This window comes from Urocampus carinirostris, chromosome 4, assembly GCF_059441175.1.
Source record: "Urocampus carinirostris isolate Australia breed hairy pipefish chromosome 4, RoL_Ucar_1.0, whole genome shotgun sequence".
NCBI classification, from domain to species: domain Eukaryota; kingdom Metazoa; phylum Chordata; class Actinopteri; order Syngnathiformes; family Syngnathidae; genus Urocampus; species Urocampus carinirostris.
The window spans coordinates 51,516,608-51,534,577 of record NC_142352.1 but is presented as its reverse complement, the minus strand read 5'-3'; the positions used below and the strand labels follow the sequence as shown (position 1 = coordinate 51,534,577).

General features: G+C 38.1%; 1 protein-coding gene across 2 annotated transcripts in view; it reads right to left on the bottom strand.

The window, feature by feature from the left end:
• Positions 1 to 8,891: 8,891 nt before the first annotated feature.
• The window catches only part of tspan15 (tetraspanin 15), a 50,378-nt gene continuing 41,299 nt past the window's right edge, over positions 8,892 to 17,970 (bottom strand). The window contains exons 7-8 of one of the 2 annotated variants that reach the window (XM_088334851.1): positions 16,516 to 16,632; positions 8,892 to 11,539 (exon numbers count right to left, since the gene is read on the bottom strand). In XM_088334851.1, coding sequence (XP_088190977.1) covers positions 11,372 to 11,539; positions 16,516 to 16,632 — 285 coding nt within the window. In that variant the 3' untranslated portion in view covers positions 8,892 to 11,371. The remainder of the gene's footprint in view (positions 11,540 to 16,515; positions 16,633 to 17,970) is intronic. The other variant, XM_088334852.1, reaches the window with a different exon arrangement.

Here is a 17,970-nt window from a genome sequence, read left to right as displayed (position 1 = left end):
GTGCCTCGAACAAAGACACTGTACTTGTATTTCTTTCTCTCACTCTCTCTTTTCCACCCGTTTTCTCCCACTTTCTTTCTCTGTCGCTTTCACTCTCTATGTCACTCTTTTTCTCTTCCTTTGTTGTTCTGTCTCTTTTGCTCTGTTTCTTTTTAACTTCTTTTGCCCTAACTTCCTATTTTCCTTTTCTCTCTTTTCTCTTACTCTCTTCCTACCCTTCATGCTTTCTTTTCTCTTCTCTCACCTTCTGTCTTTCTTTTTCTCTTTGGATTTCTTTCTTCCTCTTCCTTTCTTCCCCCTCTCTCACGACTTCACTTTTTATCTCTTTTGTTTCTCACGCTCTCTCCCTCTCTCCCTTTTTTCTTTGTTTGTCCCGCCCTCTCTCCTTTACCCTCCCTCTTACTCTTATTTCTTTATCTCTCTTTTTCTTTCTCTTTAATCTATAAATCAGGCGCCCGACAGAAGTTTGTTCTATCGTGTGGCCCCCGAGTTAAAATGAGTTTGACTAAAGATTCACAAAACTCAAGTTCTTGAGTTTTTAATCTGAGTCGAGAGAATCAAATACATTTACCTGAGAGCAAAACACTCAAAACTCTCCAAAAAGTATATTTACATACCTGTCAACCTCCATGGCTCCGTGCCCTTACAAACTGTTGTATTTTCCCTTACAAAATAATCTCACACCATATTTTTTTTCAAACGTGTTTATTTATGTAGTTTAACATGTAGATGTTTCGTTATATCATATATTCTGTATTGTTAATTAACATTTTGTTGTGAGATACCGAGTTGCTCGACATGAATGAGGTTTATTATAAAAAAGGTTCAAAAATTAAGTAGCTTGGACGTTCACCATAGAACGAAAAATACATGCAAACGTCATTAAGTAGAATAATACCTTTTGTTATTCAAATTATTATTTCATTTTTTGCATTAAATTGGTAATATACATATAAAAGGGATAACCACAAACCTGTCTTCTCATTTTTTCCTTTTATACATTCTTTTTTCTTAACTTCTTATTAAAACATAATAATTCGTAATATAATGCATCAAAGCAAGTGAGCCGGCTCTCTTTAATGAGTTGAGTCGAAAAAGCCAGTTCTCTCAAAAGAGACGGACTTCCTTTTATTACATAACTACCACATGAAATCAGAGGCTGCAGACGCATGCGCACAGTAGCATCAAAAAAACGATACCGAGAGAGCGGCGAACTCATTTGACTTGATTGATTTGCCGTTTTCGTGATAGTCGGTGTTTACCGGATGGTACCCATAATTGACAACTTTGCGTTTTTCCATACAGATTTTCTTGTACGTCGTACACGTCTTAAAATGCATAATAAACATACTTCGTATGGCAAAAAAAATACAGGTTGACAGGTGTGTATTTACATCGAACCAAAAAACCTAAAATTGTACATAATATGGTCGCTCTTAATGAGAGGCATGCTGTATGGGCCATACATCAGCATTTGAGGCGTTACAATGGGTTGGCAGGGGTGGGGAGTGCCCACCCATGGACTCAATCTGCCAATCCAAAGACAAGTGGATGTAATGTGAGGGAAGTTCAAAATAAAGGAAAATAAGACAAACAAAAGAATAATAAAATAAAATATGAAAGGAAAAGAGATTTTTTTTTAAAAGAAGCAAGTTTAAAGCCGGGGGGAAAGAACGGGTAAAATGAAAAAGAAGAAAAAAAAACAAGAAAAAAAGAGGAAAAGCACAAAAAAAAAAAAACGCAAGGGAATATGGAACAAGAGAAGAAGAAAATAAAATACAACAGGAAAAAGGTGAGAAAGAAGAAGAAAAAATAATGAAAAAATAAAAACCAAGGGAAAAAGAAACAAAAGAATAGATGAAAAAATGAAAAAGAGAAAACAAGCAGGAAAAAATAAGAACAAGAGAAAAAAGCAAAAAAACAGAATTAAAAGGCTAGTATGAACAGAAAAAATAACATGAAAAAGGAAAAAATAAGAAAAAAAGCAAAAAAAAGAAGTAAAAAGCTAGAGGAGGAAGAAACAAAAGACAAAAATCAAATTCAAAAAATAACTGCATAGGTTTTTTAGAATCCATTTTCAAATACATAACAATAACTTTTACTTTTTTCAATAATAGTTGTGTCGCCCCGTGCATTAGGCAAATGTTGAGCAACTTAAGATTTACCCATGGATGACAAAGCTATCATTAGTAGTGTTAAGAATTAAACTATTAAAATGTACCATTTACCAAATTGTTCGAATTAGTTAACGGACTCCATTAACCAAACATAACCTTCATTCACCTAACAATGCATGCTCGTTTCTCTATGTGAAAAGACGGACAAGAGACCGGCATTTCCACACGGGGGCAGATTTTATTTAACTTATTAAACTAAGTGAACTCCATCGAATTAGTGTCGCCCGAGTCTTCGTCGAGGCTTTTTTCTCAATTGTCCCTCTCGATCTTTTCCCATCTTCTCTCGACCACGTCTCTTCCAAGCTGGCGTGCTGGCTCTTCCCATGGGCGGGCCAGGAACAAAGGCCTCTCTTGTGCCGGGAAGCGCTGATTATCATATCAGCCCTTTTGACCCAGTTCCAGGTTGCATTGACCTCGCCCCACAGCTCAGCCAGTGAATATCTTTTGCATTTAAATGTAATTTATACAAAATCCCTTATAGTCAAATTTATAAAATCCTTCAGTAGGATAGCGTGCCATTCAGGTTTCAACCATCAAATCCCTTTTATTTTTCATGTTTAACTTTGTAATTGATTAACAATTCGCTTGTGAATTTTCTTTTTGTATAAATATGATAGTATATCACCTCAGTCTTTACACAATTCCTTCAGTAATTGTTCTGTTGGTCATTCATGCCCAGAATATTCTGTATTGAAACCAACAAAATAAATGCTCATCTCCAGCTTTTTTTTGACCGACTTTTCTTCTCATAACCTTGATAGGAAAACAAAGACGAGCAGGAAGAAAAGCATTTATTCATCAATACATTTAAAAATATCACATTGTGGACTTACCAATGACCTAGATTAGAGATGCCAAACTCAGTTTGGGTCAGGGGCTGGATCCAGACACTCTGTTAAGAGGCGGGACGTATCAGTAAGAGAATTTCAACTACACATTTTTAGGTTTTTTTTCTTTTAACATACATTAAAAGATGCAACCTGCGGACATCATTTAGCGATGTTACCTGGGGTCACCGAGTGTTTTGGGTCTTTTAAACATCATACACTCTCATCCAGGTGATCTGGCCAGCAATTCAAAACAGTAATCTTTCAAACACGACATGTATTGAAAACTGATATAATAACCTTTATGGTAAGGCACATGTCAAAATTAACCATCAAATGATCAATGGTTTAAATTAGACACGAATGTTCAGAAGATGAAATGTCATTTTGCCAAAGTAAATATTTTCAACATGCTCAAAAGTGATTTCCATACAAGGTGGAAATGCCCTGTGCTTACTGTTCCATTAAATCCTCCCAAAATTTAGATACAAAGTCGCTTTAGTAAAGTTTCGTGAGAGGGGACATTTTAACAAGCGCAGCAACATGTACCAGCTATGGGGAACTGTTCAGCATTGAAGGCGAAGGGACATTTCCGATGTGTTCTTTTCCTGGACCAGACTGAGTATTCGGACTTTGAAAAAAATAGAGCTGGAGAGAAGCAATGCAGTTGGGGATTTTTATTACAAAGTTTTAAAATAAAGACAAAATAAGAGTGGACTCCGGACCAAACGATGGGAAGCGCCCTCCCAGGAGTGCACTCTCAAGAAAGGCCAGGAAGAATGTTTTTCTCCCTGTTTTGTAGGGATAAGGCGTGGATTTGCAAAATGGAACATGAAACTAACAGGAGCCCTGCGATCTCACATTAGAAGGCAAAACGAAAGGATAAGTCCCTCCACAAGATTTAGGACTGCATTCCTGATACATCAAAGGTTGTATGCTAAGATAAGGGAAGAAGACCCTTGTTGGGAAAGTACTGATAAGAAAGAATACAGCAGGTAAACACTTGACTAAAATATGTCGATACACATGATGCGACAACAACTACAACAGCTAAATCAACAACGGGATCATCAAAGCAATTATGTGACGATCAAACAAAACTTACTACAGTTGAAAAATTCAAATTTTCAATAATCTAACAGCATCCAGACTTTTATACAACCCCTAGCAAAAAGTATGGAATCACTTGTCTTGAGCAAACCCTCACTCAGAGATTTTATCCTAAAGAAAAAAACTCATCACAAACATGAAACAATATAAAGGTTATTCAATAGTGCAACATATTGGCATTCAGAAACTATCTATCTACCCTGGTCATATCCGTCGAGAGGAGTGACTGACAGCAAGACAAACACATACAAAAAAAATACAATTTAAATAGGGAAAAAGTAGTGAATTATATATTTTTATACACTGTTTCATTTTTGAAAGTCAAACATACTTGTTCTAAAATCTGACTTCAGTGTTTGAGGGCAAACTATAAAAGGTTTTTCGTGAACCGAACTTTGCCTTGGAATGTGACTTTTCTTCCTTTCCGTTTGTGCAGATAACAATGATTTAATCACCTCGCCTGGGGGCAAGGGCGATGACCTATCACCCCTCTCCCAATGCTTAAAATTGCATCAACACGGCGCGGACCAATCAGCCAGAGGCTTGATCATGGGGTGTGGACAGTCCATCCCATGTGGCATAAAAAGGGCATCCCGGACAAGCCCCCTACGTCTCCTGCACACGATTGAAATTGGCACTGACATAGACAACATTGGTAAAATGGCGGCGCCCTCTGTTGGCTGCGGCTGCATCGGCTCGCTACAACGGGTCAGGTGTATCGACAATACAAAGGAAATTATTATTATTATTATTATTATTTAACGATGTCCATCCATTATCTGCACCGCTTATCCTCAGTAGGGTCGCGGGGGTGCTGGAGCCCATCCCAGCTATCTTCGGGCAGTGGGCTGGGAACACCCTGAACTGGTTGCCAGCCAATTGCAGGGCACACAGGGACAGACAACTCGCTCGCTCATTCACACCTAGGGACAATTTGGACCAGCCAATCCACCTGAAATGCATGTTTTTGGAATGTGGGAGGAAACCGGAGTGCCCCGAAGAAACCCACAGAAGCACGGGGAGAACATACAAACTCCGCACAGGAAGTCCGGTAGCTGGACTTGAACCTATGACCTCAGAACTGTGCTGCACAGGTGCTAACCACTGCTCCGCCGTGCTGTCTTTATGTGATTCGGCTAAATAAATTGATATGTGGACTATATGCGATGCTCGGCTCAATAATTTCCCTGACTTTAGAACATGCTCCAACTGTAAGGAATTAGACATGACACGTGAAGTGTATAAGGAGTCAGATTGCAGTTTAGTAAATGTTAAAACCTTACAGAAGCAAAAATCACACAATTATTTATTTATTTATTTTTTTGGGTCCATGGCCAACCCAAATGCCCAAACAAGTTAAGCACCTCGGCACCTAAGTTGGTCATGCTTTCATCACTCCCAACGGAACGGGAAATAGAAAGCGGCCATGTCTCTCGGGTCAGGGTGACACAACACACTCTTTTGTTCAACAGCAGGGCCCGACAGCTTTCACTGGTTTATATATTTTTTCACTGGTTTACCCCTGCCGCATCATACTGGTGCCCTGTTACAACACCTCTCCACTCATTCCTATCACCAGTGTCTGAAACTCATGACAAAAAGTTACTGGACACCAGGGTAAACAACTCTGAAAAGTTGCCTGCCCAGCCATAAAGCTGCCTGCCCCATTTTTCACAACTTGAAAAACAATAAAAGACGACTAATCGTGTAAAAAAAAACAAAAAACAAAAAAAAAAAACCCATTGTTGTAAAGTATTAAGGATTGATAATCAGAATCTATTATAGAACAATACTTTAAAATTACGTTTATTATAAATCTACTTATAATATTCATTGCATGTATATGACATCGCTGTTTTCCATCTTCAATCAGTATATACCTGTATTTACTCTTCTTCATTCATGCAATGTTTGCGTTGCGTTGTCTGCTACAAGCCACTTGAACTCCTCTTTCCACGATGCTTTTAAAGTACGTTTAGGTTTTGTAGCATCATACATTTTGTTAGCTTCTTTTGAATATTTCTTCTGGGGCTGAGGTTTTGGCTTGATTCCTAACCACTTATCCATTTTTTGTTGTATTCTCTGTGCATCTACTTTGGAAAATGTACGACCTTATAAAGCTCGGGAAAGTCCGGAAGCGCGAAGTTATTCGATGCAGTCTTCTGATCGGCTGCCGAGTATGCAAATTGCCAAAACAAACCAGAATTCCGAAATTTCCAAACCGAACAAAGATTTCGAAATCGGAATAAAGCAAACATTTGATTTGAAAAATAAATAAAAAAAAAAAAAAAAGAAAATTCCTTCTTGAAAAAGTCGACGTTTTGTTCGCCCGACGTCCGGGCAGACTTTATTCCAGACAATGCTATCACCAACAAGAGCTCTAACTTCCACTAGATTTAGACCTCTTTCCTGCAGTGCAGTCATAAAACCATCCATCCACGTCAATTGCGGCCTTCCTCTTGGTTTCCTTCCATTTACCTCTGCTCTGTAGATCCTCTTCAACATTCGCTCCTTGTGTCCAAACCAATAGAGTACTCTCTTCAGGGATGTGATTTGACCAAAGTGAAATTATCTGAAAATTAGCCGGGGGTCTGGGAGCCGCGGGCACCCAGCTAGGTCCAGGGCAGTGCCCTGGTGGAGGGACAAGTGGGGCGATGCCCCCCGGAGCTCATGGGTTTTCCGTGTTTTTAAGTACTTTCAATGCACTCAGATGACAAAGAAATAGACAAAACAACAGCATAAATTTTCAATGTATATTGAACTATCCCATATAAAATTACAGTGTAAGTCAACTCAAAATCAGTCACATTAAAAAACATTGGACTGCCTTTGCTTTTAAAAACTATCACTGAGAATATCATCATATCTAACTAATGTGATTACTAAGTTAACACATAAATCATGTTGAAGAGTTCAAATTTCATGAACAAATAATTGTATCATGACCAAATGAAAAGTAACTCATATTAGAACATACCACAAATGTCTTTGTTATAGCAGAAGATGTTATCTGTCGGAGTCATGTGCATACACAATGAACTACTAAATCACTGGCCATGCAGAAACATGAAATTCATTCAAAGTTCTGAAATTTATATTTTCTGTCACATTCTAGATGAATTATAACATCACTTAATATCACAAATATTGTTTTTTATGTTCTACTCATTATGAAATGAAATGATCTGCATTTATATAGCGCTTTTCAAGTCAATGACTTCCCAAAGCGCTTTACATTGTGCTTCACATTTCCCAATAGCGGCCATGATCTGTGCAGCCATGTAAGGCTGCTAACCTGCTTATTGGGGGTATTGGGGGTTCAGTGTCTTACCCAAGGACACTTCGGCATGTAACACGGACAAGCCGGGATTCGAACTGGGATCCCTTAATCCTAAAACGATCGCTCTACCTCCTGAGCTACTGCCGCCCCAAAAAAAAACATTCAACATATTTACAGGAATATACAAGTGTTCATTCTTGAGCACAATCCATTCACATGACACAAACACTACTTCCTCCTAGACTTCATTGCTTTGGAATGGGTCTTTCTAGCCTGCTTCTGTGCAGCTTTGATGGTTCTTCTTAAGGCAGCCTTGCTCATTTGGGTGTCCTGTTTCACAGCAAGTTCTGTTCCTTTTGCAGACAACATAGCTGCTTTTGCATCCTTCTCCTCCCTGTACCTTTTGGAGGATGTCCTCAGATTTAGGCACAGTTTGGACTGCACAGGATCCATCAGAATGTCTTTCCTTCCAAAATGGCTGACAGAGGTGGTCTTTCTTGCTCTTAGGGCATATTTCACAGTCTGGATAGAACTGTATGTGGCTATGTACATTCTGCATGCTTTGGGGTTCATGGTAGAATATCATACAAGTACTTAATTTAAAAAATATAAATACTGACAATAATTTTGATTACTTCTAGGCTTAATAATATTTTTAAATTTCCTAAATCATATTTTAAATGTTATAATTAATTCTTTTTAAAAGCAGCGTATCCGAATATTTGATAAATGAAAATACAATAATTATAGGCCCTACAGTAAAGTGTTGGTGTAATGTACACATGAAAATCTATTATTGTAATTGTTAAATATTTATGGCCATTTTTATTACGTTATAATATTTTCGAAAAAAAGGGGAAAACTCAAATAAATTTGAAAAGTTTACCACCTACCTCAAAATTCACGACTCTATCAGCAACTGGTACAGGTTGTTGGGGTGGATCACGTCTCTCTATTACCGCTTCCGATTGTGATGTCAATGAGGGACGGAGGCCGTAAAGTTTTGGAGTTTTCGTTTGGGCACCGAAACTTCCAGCGATGGAATAATTTGTTGTTCTTGACTGGAGTTCTTTCACGTGTTTTTTTGCTCTTTGCGTGACTTTCAAGAGCTTTGAAACCTCTCCCACCATAGTCAATGGTATCATGGCACCAAATGCAAAGCACTTTCCCGGCACGATCGATCTTCCGAATAAAGTGACTGAACAAATTCGTCACAGTCTTCTTTCCAACATTTGTAGATAAGTCCTCCTCTAACCAGTCCCATCGAAACTTGTTTTTTACGATCTTATCAATTTTTTTAACTCGCGGAGCATCTTTGCGTTCGATCACGGACATCTTTCTTTAAACACCCGGCAAAAACGTGTGAGAAATGAACAATGGCATACTCCTATGCCTTTATAACAAGCGCGTTTATTGGTCAACACGGAGACTTCAACCAATCAGTTACGGAAACACTAAAATGGAATGCTGTAGAGACGAAATCAGATTTTTAACCACTTAAAAAATCGGAAATTTTTAATTTTTATTTTTGGAGATAAAAAAAAGCGGAATTCCGCGAATTAGCGGAAAAATCACATCCCTGTCTCTTATCCACACACTTTCTCAGTTTCACTACAACTCCAGTTCTTTCTCTCACTATTCCATTTCTCAATTGATCCAATCTTGTCACTCCCAACATACTCCTCAAACACTTCATCTCAAAAACATTTATGTTCCTTCTCAAATCTGCGTTCAGGCGCCAAGTCTCTGGTTTATACAACACAGTCAGCACAATCACACTCTCATACAGTCCCCTTTTAACATCCATACTCACTCATCACTCTCCTCAGAGCACCCAAAACCTTGCTTCCTTGATTCACTCTGTGCAATACCTCGCACTCCATTCCAACTGCAGCCACACCACAACCCAAGTACTTAAAGCTTTCAACTTCTTCCAGCACATGTCCGTGCAATCTTATTTCTAACGCCATGCCCACTCCACCACGTGAACACTTCATCACCTTACTCTTCCCAACCTATACACACAACTTACGCCTATCACACACTCATCTTAACCCCATTACCAACCTTCTCAATGTTTCCTCAGAATCAGCCACAGGCGCTGTGTCATCTGCAAACAACAGACTTACCTGTCACACCGTTCCACTGTTATCGATCATCTCTACACCTCTGCCAATATAATAATAATTATTATTATTGTTACAATAATAATAGATCAAGAAAAAAAGGAAAAAAAAAACAAATGAAAGAAAAAACAAGAAAGAGGAAAAAACAAAAACTAATAGGAAGGAGAAATGAATCAAAAAAGAAACTCAAAAGGACAAAAGGAGAGAAAAAAAGATGAGAAAAATAAAGCAAGACAGAAGTAAAAAGCTAGGGGAAAAAAAACAAAAGATAGTGAACAATGAAAAGGAGAAGAGGAAGAAAACTCGCAGGAAAAAGAAAAGCAAAAAAAAAATAATTAAAAAGCTAGGAGGAAAAACAAAAAGAAAAGAAAATGTTCAAAAGCAAAATGGAAAACAAAATAAGAAAAAAAAGTGAGGGAAAAAAGTAAAAATAAAGGGAAATAACGAAAAAATAGACCCCCCAGAGACTCAGGTTTGGCAACGGCCTTGTTCGTATTCCGACAGTTTAGACAATATTAAAAAAGCTTCCATTATATAACCAAGGAAATCCATCATCTTTTAGCTTGAGGCTCAACCAATGGCAAGAGCCCTTGAACGGTTTCAGCCAATGTTCCCTCTAATTTTCCACGGGTCTGAGCGTTCACACAAAGTCGGTGAGCAACGCTTGAAACAATAGTGAGCAACGGCAATCCCAAGTGTGGCAACTAAATCATTTTCAAACATGTCCAAAACTTGACATCACATTACATTTTGCTGAGTTTCCGGCAAAGCAAAATTATTTTTTCACTTTTGAATGAATTGACTAAAGTACTATTGCAAAGGTTGTACGGCCTACAAACGTCATTTGTCTTTACAACCATTCTTTCACAAGATTTCCATTTCATTTTTTTCTTGGTATCTTTTTTTGCATAATACAAACATATTTGGGGGCTTATTTTGTCGGTTGCGCGATATATAACTGTATATAATTACATTTTTAGTGGAAGTACAATGTTGGCAACAAGATTGACTTGGTATAATTGGAAATTATTTAAATGCAATACAAACTTTTTCTTCTTTTTCCCAATTTTTTTAATTCCTTTAAAAAAATCTCATCGTGTTTATTTTTTCCTAGCTGTTACTTTTTTCTTTTTTGTTCTCTATTTCCTTTTTTTTACTTTGTTTCTTTCTTTTCTTTTTTCCTGGCTTTTTCTGAATTTTTCTCTTCCTTTTGTTTTTTCTCAGCTTTTCACTACTTTTTCATTTTGGTATTTTTTTCTTTTTTATTCTATTTCCTCCCTTCCTTTAAGTCACTTTTTGCATAATTTTACATAATATTTGGTTGTGTAGGGATTAAAGAAGCAAAAACAACCTGAAGAGCCGTTTGGGACCCGAAAGAGCTGGTTCTCTTTCGTGAGCAGTCGAAGAAGCCGGTTCTTGAAAAACTCTACCGACTTTACTCAACTTCGTTCGACTTCGAGATTGACTTCAAAATACCGCATTTAGAAAACAGCGTCAGGGGAACCCGTGTATTTTTACCTTCATGCACTGTAACTTTGACTTAATTCGCTTCTCTATTAGCAATTTCGAGCCCTGATTTTTGTGCGCTGGCTAGATTTTCTTGTGCGCTGAGAATGTGCGGGCAGTGCGCAATTGCGCACGCGCACAGCTTAGAAGGAACATTGGTTGCAGCTTTTGTATATTTTTGACGAGTCCAAAATTAAATTAATGACTCAATTTTGCATTTTACAATAAGTAAAATGCAGTAATGGTTAAAATCATGAAAGTTGATCGTCTCTGAATGGTAAGAAAAACACACTTTGTAGACATGTTTGAAGTCCAAGATAAAGCTTTTGTTGTCTTCGGTGCTTATCAGTCAAACTCGGGCATGCACATAAACCACTTGTCCATTCGGCCCTGCTTTCTGCGGTGTCTGCCCTCCGCGTTTGAGTCCAGAAGGCCGTCCATGTAGTGGCCATAAGAGCAGATGGCATCTTCGACTCGCGTAATGTACAACCAGCTGATGGCTACACCAAAGAACTGAGGAGACAAAATGACAGGAAATGAAGGAACACGATAGACACATAAGTAATAGTTCATGTAATGTCAACAATTGGAAACTAAGTTTCAAGAGGGCTCTTTTGTATTCCAAGTTAGCAAATGAACAAAAACCTTTGTGCAAGAGTGGAACATAGGCCCTTCTAAAAGCTTTTAGTAGGCCTGTTTCCTTGTTTTACAGTAGATGCATTATTTTTTAATTAATACAGTATTTCATTGCGTTTGCCTCAATTCTTGCAGTTCAAAATTCTGGGAAAAGCTGGTGAAAATTGAGGAAAACAAAAGGTAGTAATATATTAAAAAGGTTTTCAAGAGCTTTATATATTAAATAGTTCTATGAGAACTCGAAAACTAAAATTCCTCTGGAAAATAATTTTGTTTCCATACTTATAAACATCTTACTTAAACAGAAACTTTCAGCCGTACAGTAGGGATTTTTGAATAGATTATATTGACAGTACTAAATAATAAATCTGAAAAACTCCTAGTATTTATGATACCACAATTTAGCACTATATCTATCTACCTTGGTCATATCCCTCAAGAGGGGTGACCGACAGCAAGACAAACACATACAATAACAAAGACAACTAGACAATTCCCGCGGCAATTTTAAGAGTTGTGATTGATCTGGAAGATAATTCCGGTATGTATATATAACCCAGGTTGTTAGTATTATGAGTTAGCATAAAGTTTTTAGCTCAGAGAGATGTTTCTCTTATTTTTTTACTTGGTTCTGTGGGGGGACGCCGGCCCCCCACACCCCCCCGGTACTGGCAAGTTCATTTGAGATGGGCCCACAACCGTTAGGGGGTCTAAAAAAACACATTCATGGTAAAACCATAGTAATAACACTGTTATTACACTTTAAAAACTTTTAGAATATACATGTTCAAATAGAATGGGCCGTTTGATTTGAGTTGGCTCATCCGGAATGCATTGAGCCCATTCAATTTGCTGAGTCGTTAGCATGTTGGCATTAGAATATTTTTTTAGCATGAAGAAGTTAGCATTTAGCCGTTAGCATCACTCTTTAGCAGTTATCCATTAACATAACTCATCAACATGAGACCATTAGCATAAATATGAAGTCGTTAAAATATTGCCTTTACCAAAAATTTTTAGCATGAAGAAGTTAGCATTTAGCCGTTATCACTTTTTAGAATGTACCTGTTAGCATAACTCATTAACATGACACCATTAGCATAATTTGTAAATATGAAGTCGTTAAAATATAGCCGTTACCAAAATGTTTTACTATGAAGAAGTTAGCATTGCCGACAGTGTTACAGCTAGCTTGCGCAAATACTTGGGCTGGCTGTGCCAGCCCAACTAATCACCAACAGTGTTTACACCTAGCTTGCGCTTATGTTTGGGCTGGCTATGCTAGCCCAACACTTTGCTAGCGGCGCACATAGCTGTTTACATCCTCTCGTTAGCATCCACTCTTTGGAATTCACCATTTGCCCATGATTAAAAGTAATGTGGGTCGGGCCCCCTCAAACCACCCTGGACAGTCCCTGCTTAGTCCCTACTACTCTCTGGAAAAGCCCTCGTTTCCATGACTACCCATGTATTCCGGATGGGAGACTCTCAAAATACATTAGAGCGGATGGGGACTTTTTTTCGTCTCTGGCACATGAATCGTTGGGTTACTCCAAAAGCTCTGGGAGGAGATACCCGTTAAATTTCGGCGGAAGTAGATAGATATAATAATAAAAGATCTCGGGGGATTATGCTTACAGCACTTAGCAATGTAGTTGTGCCTTGCTGAAGCAATCACAACTAACTAGACAATTCCCGCGGGAATTGTAAGAGTTGTGATTGATCTGGAAGATTATCCCGGTATGTATATACAGGTATAACCCGGTTGTTAGCATTATGAGTTAGCATAAAGTTTTTAACTCTGAGAGATGTTTGTCATTTTTTACTTGGTTCTGTGGGGGGACTGCTGAAGCAATCACAACTAATAATAATAATATCTCAGGGGATTATAATAGTTGTGCTTGCTTTGTCAGGGTGACACGACACACTCTTTTGTTAAACAGCAGAACCAGATAGCTTTCACTGGTTTACCCCTGCCGCATCATATGGGTGCCCAGCCCATCCTTAAGAACGCGTCCACAATCCCACTATCCTTTCACAACACATTTCCACTCCTTCCTATCACCAACAAGAGATTGAGCTTCCATTATGTTTAGACCTCTTTCGTGCAGTGCACTCATAACACCATCCATCCACGTCAATCGCAGCCTTCCTCTTGGTCTCCTTCCATTGACTTCTGCTCTGTAGATCCTCTTCAATATTCGCTCCTCATCCATCCTCTCCGTGTGTACAACCAACCGAGTACTCTCTTATCAACACGCTTGCTCAGTTCCACGACTACTCCAGTTCTGTCTCTCACAATTTCATTTCTCAATCTATCCAATCTTGTCACTTCAATTTCCTTCTTAAATCTGCATTCAGGCTCCAAGTCTCTGCACCATACAACACAGTCGGCACAATTACACTCTCATACAGTCCCCTTTTAACATCCATACTCATACTCTTGAGAACGTCCAGTGTGTGCCCTCAACCTCAAGCACTCTTGGATCCTTCAGCAGGATGAGGTTTTGAAAAAAGAAACCAGCAAGACTACCTCTAAATGGCAAAAAAAATTTAAAACGTTTGAGTGGCCAAGTGAAGATCTTGGTTTAAAGCCATTTGAAATGCTGTGGTGTGTAGAATAGAATAGAATATACCTTTATTGGCATTGTAACAACATGGGATTTATTGTGACAACGAAATTGGACGTGGTACTCCAGTTCCACATTTTACAGTGAGGATAAGGAAACAAAGACATAAAGGAACAAATAAGATGTTTGTACTGTCCTTGTTGTGTAGGCTTTGGTTTCCTCTGGACGGGGGGTGGGGGTGCAGAGGGGGTGAGGGACAGACAGAGATGGGCGGATCCAATTAAATGTTTGATCTTACTGTACACACAGTCCAGTGTTTTTTTTCCCTAATTGCTCAGTCCACGTATTGAATGAATTTGGGAAGTACAGTCCTTAAGCATGCTTGATTTAAGTCGCCGGCGATGATAAATGTTCCGTCGGGGTGTGCAAGCTGCTGTTTATAGATAGCATAGGTAGTAACGCCCACAAATAACTGTAGTAGGAGTTTTCTATTTTAACCACTGGTATTCTGGGGCACATAAGATGCTGCAAGGTATCAGGGGCACTTTCAAATTTCAGGCCAACTTGGGGTTTTTTAAGTGCGCCTTATAGTCCGTAAAACAGGGTACGGATATTTGCAAGTAACAAATTCATTTTAACTGTTATAAACACTTACGATACTTACGACCCCCCCTTTGTGCTATCTTGAGATTTCCAATCTATAATCTATCTTTTTGTGTCAGTGGGCTGCTACAAACTGATATAAATTCTCCAGTTCTGCTTCAAAAATAAACGTGCAGCTTTGCATCGTAACATTTGTTTACAAACTCAGAAAGGGCTTTATACGGTAGGTGTTGGGTAAGAATTTTGATCAATATGGAAGAAAAAAAGAAAGTACTGTATGTATAAAATTCAGCAAAATTTGGACTCATTTTAATGATAGAGTGCATTCAATCTTAGAGACTGATCTTTTGTTTTTTTTTGTTTACTTATTTATATTTCTGGGGTGTTTAGACAATCTGTGTCTAAATTGGTTGAAATAGAATTGTAAATAGTTCATTTTTGGGGTATTTTATCATTTATTTTTAGCACTGAAGAGTTAATACTTTTAATTTTCGTTTTATTGTTTCGCATTTTTAGGGATTTTGAGTTGATGTTCGGCTTTAAATCTGTTCAGTGAGAAGAAAGCTAAAATTGTTTTGTATTTTACACACTTTGTAGGTCGTATATTATTTTATTTATACTTCATGTGTTTTTCAAGGATTCCCAGCAAAATATATGAAATGACTAATTACTAAATCATTTGATACATAATGTTTTACTATTATTGAGGAAATATTGCGAATAAAGGCTGAGCTAAGAAGGCGACCACACAGACCAGCGCTCCCAAGCATGTTCAAACAACGCCAGATCCATCGTCCACAATGAGTGAATTAAGCTGCGGATCGCCACCAACAACGTCCGGAATTGGAGGACTTTTTTTTTGCCATCACGGAGTCTTGGCTTTCCCGACGCCGCATTACATCACCGGCTCGAACGAGACGAAGACTCCGGTAAAAACAGGGGTTGGAGACTACGCGCTACAATAATAGCGGAACCATTGACACACACTGCTCACTCGATATGGAGTTTCTAGCAGTATCGTGCAGACCCTTATATGTACCGGGAGAGTTAACTGTGGTCTTTGTGTTTGCTGTATACTTTCCACCGCTAACAGTTTCACCGGATGCTAACGTTAGCATAGAGCTAAATCTCCTGCCCGCTGCTATCATTAAACAGCAGCTTGCACACCCCAACAGAGCTTTATCGTCGACGGCGACTTTAATCCGGCATGTTTATGGACTGTACTCACAAATCCATTCAATTGTGGACTGAGCAATTCGGAAAAACACTGGACTATGTGTAATGTAAGATCAAACACTCGGTTGTATCCAGCAACTCTGTTTTGCGGAATAATTGCGTAATTGTTATTTTGCAATGTAGTCAAATCTGTTAAAATTCCAACATCAGATATAACATTGAAAAGCGTTAAAGTAAATTGACTAAACATATTTGTTGGTAGAACCTGGACTGAACCAAATGAATTGCACCAAACTATGACATCATTGATCAGTTTTACAGACTTCTAAATACAAAACAATGAATGTAATAAGTATATTCGGAAGCTCCAATTGTTACATTTTTACAGTAATTTTCAATTGAGACTTGTGTGAGAGTTTGGCCTGACTACCACAGTGTCAACACAGAATGTACACACAGTAAACGAAATGAAAATATTGGGGTAGCGTGTATGTGCATTGGTACCTGAGGCAGCAAGATCCCAAGCAGCAGCCCTGCCATAATTTTATAGTTATCCGTAAACCAAATGAAGAAGGCGTCAGTGCAGCCTCTTATGTGGATGCTGTCGACCAGGTCCAAGCGCTAACAAGGAAAAGCACAGCAGAGAGAACACTGAGCCTTAAAGAGAACAGAATTAAATGAGGTCATCGCTCGCTACCTTATTGCTTCTGGCTTTAATGTTTTTTTTTTGCAGGGTTCATTTGTCTATTTGTGATTATTTGTTTATTTGTGTCGTCCTCATTAAAAAAGCCACCCTCACAGCATTTTGAATAAAAAGGCACATAAAAGAGATATTCTGAGATCTCATTTACATATGTAATCTGGAATGACATTTAAAAAGCTAAAAGTGCCACCTCATAACAAAGCGCTTCCCATGTTAAGAGTATCTTGACCGCTAATCGTATCAGTAATTCTAGATGTAGTTCAGCGGTGACACCCGAATGCTAAATGCTCTTAATGCACAAATGCACAGTGAATTCCAAACTTTTGCCTTTGGCTACCAATTTTGCTTTATTTTAATGTATTTACTTATTCATTTTATTTTATTATTAATTGATTATTAATATTTAGTATTTTATTTACTTATTTATTTAAATTTATTTAATTTATTTATTTTAAATAAATAACTATATATATATATATATATATATATATATATATATATATACATACATATAATATATATATGTATATAGTATATAACTATATATTAAATTCCGTAAATTCCGAACTATAAGCCGCTACTTTTTTCCCAAATGTCCAGCCCTGCGGCTTATCCGGTGAAGCGGCCAATTTATGTAATTTTTCTAACGGCCGCTTATGACGAGGAAGACTTCAACTCCCTAGATTATGCAAAAACTGTCTATATGACAAAGGTTCTTCCAGATGGTGAGGAGACGCCTTTTATAGCGACAGTTATAGAGAGGAAGATGAGGACGGCATAACGTGAAATTAACAATTACAGTATGCTTCTTTAACAGATACAATTGATACGTTGCGTGCGTGTTCATAGTAGCGTGTTGGTACCTTTTAAAGGCACGGTTTGGGATGAGAGTTATATTATTATTATTAAAGCTTTGAAAACTCTCTCGGTGTACCGTCTTTCTTTGTAAATATGTGTAACCATGTATGATATGTATTTGCAACTGTATATTTTTGTAATGTATTTATTTGTATCTATTTGAGACACTTATGCTGATTTTCACGAGCGAATAAGAAAGAAGGGGCGGAGCAAACGCGGGCTGATGGGAACAGGGGAAAGGTAAAGGTGAGTGTTTGTGAACGCAGGAGACAATAGTGGATATATATTTTTCCCACCGTTACCTTTGGAAATATACACTTTTTTTTCCTTGGATTACTTTCAACGGGTACCCCGACTCTGCAGGTCTGCATCAAATGACAAGTAGCTTGCTCTGTTCA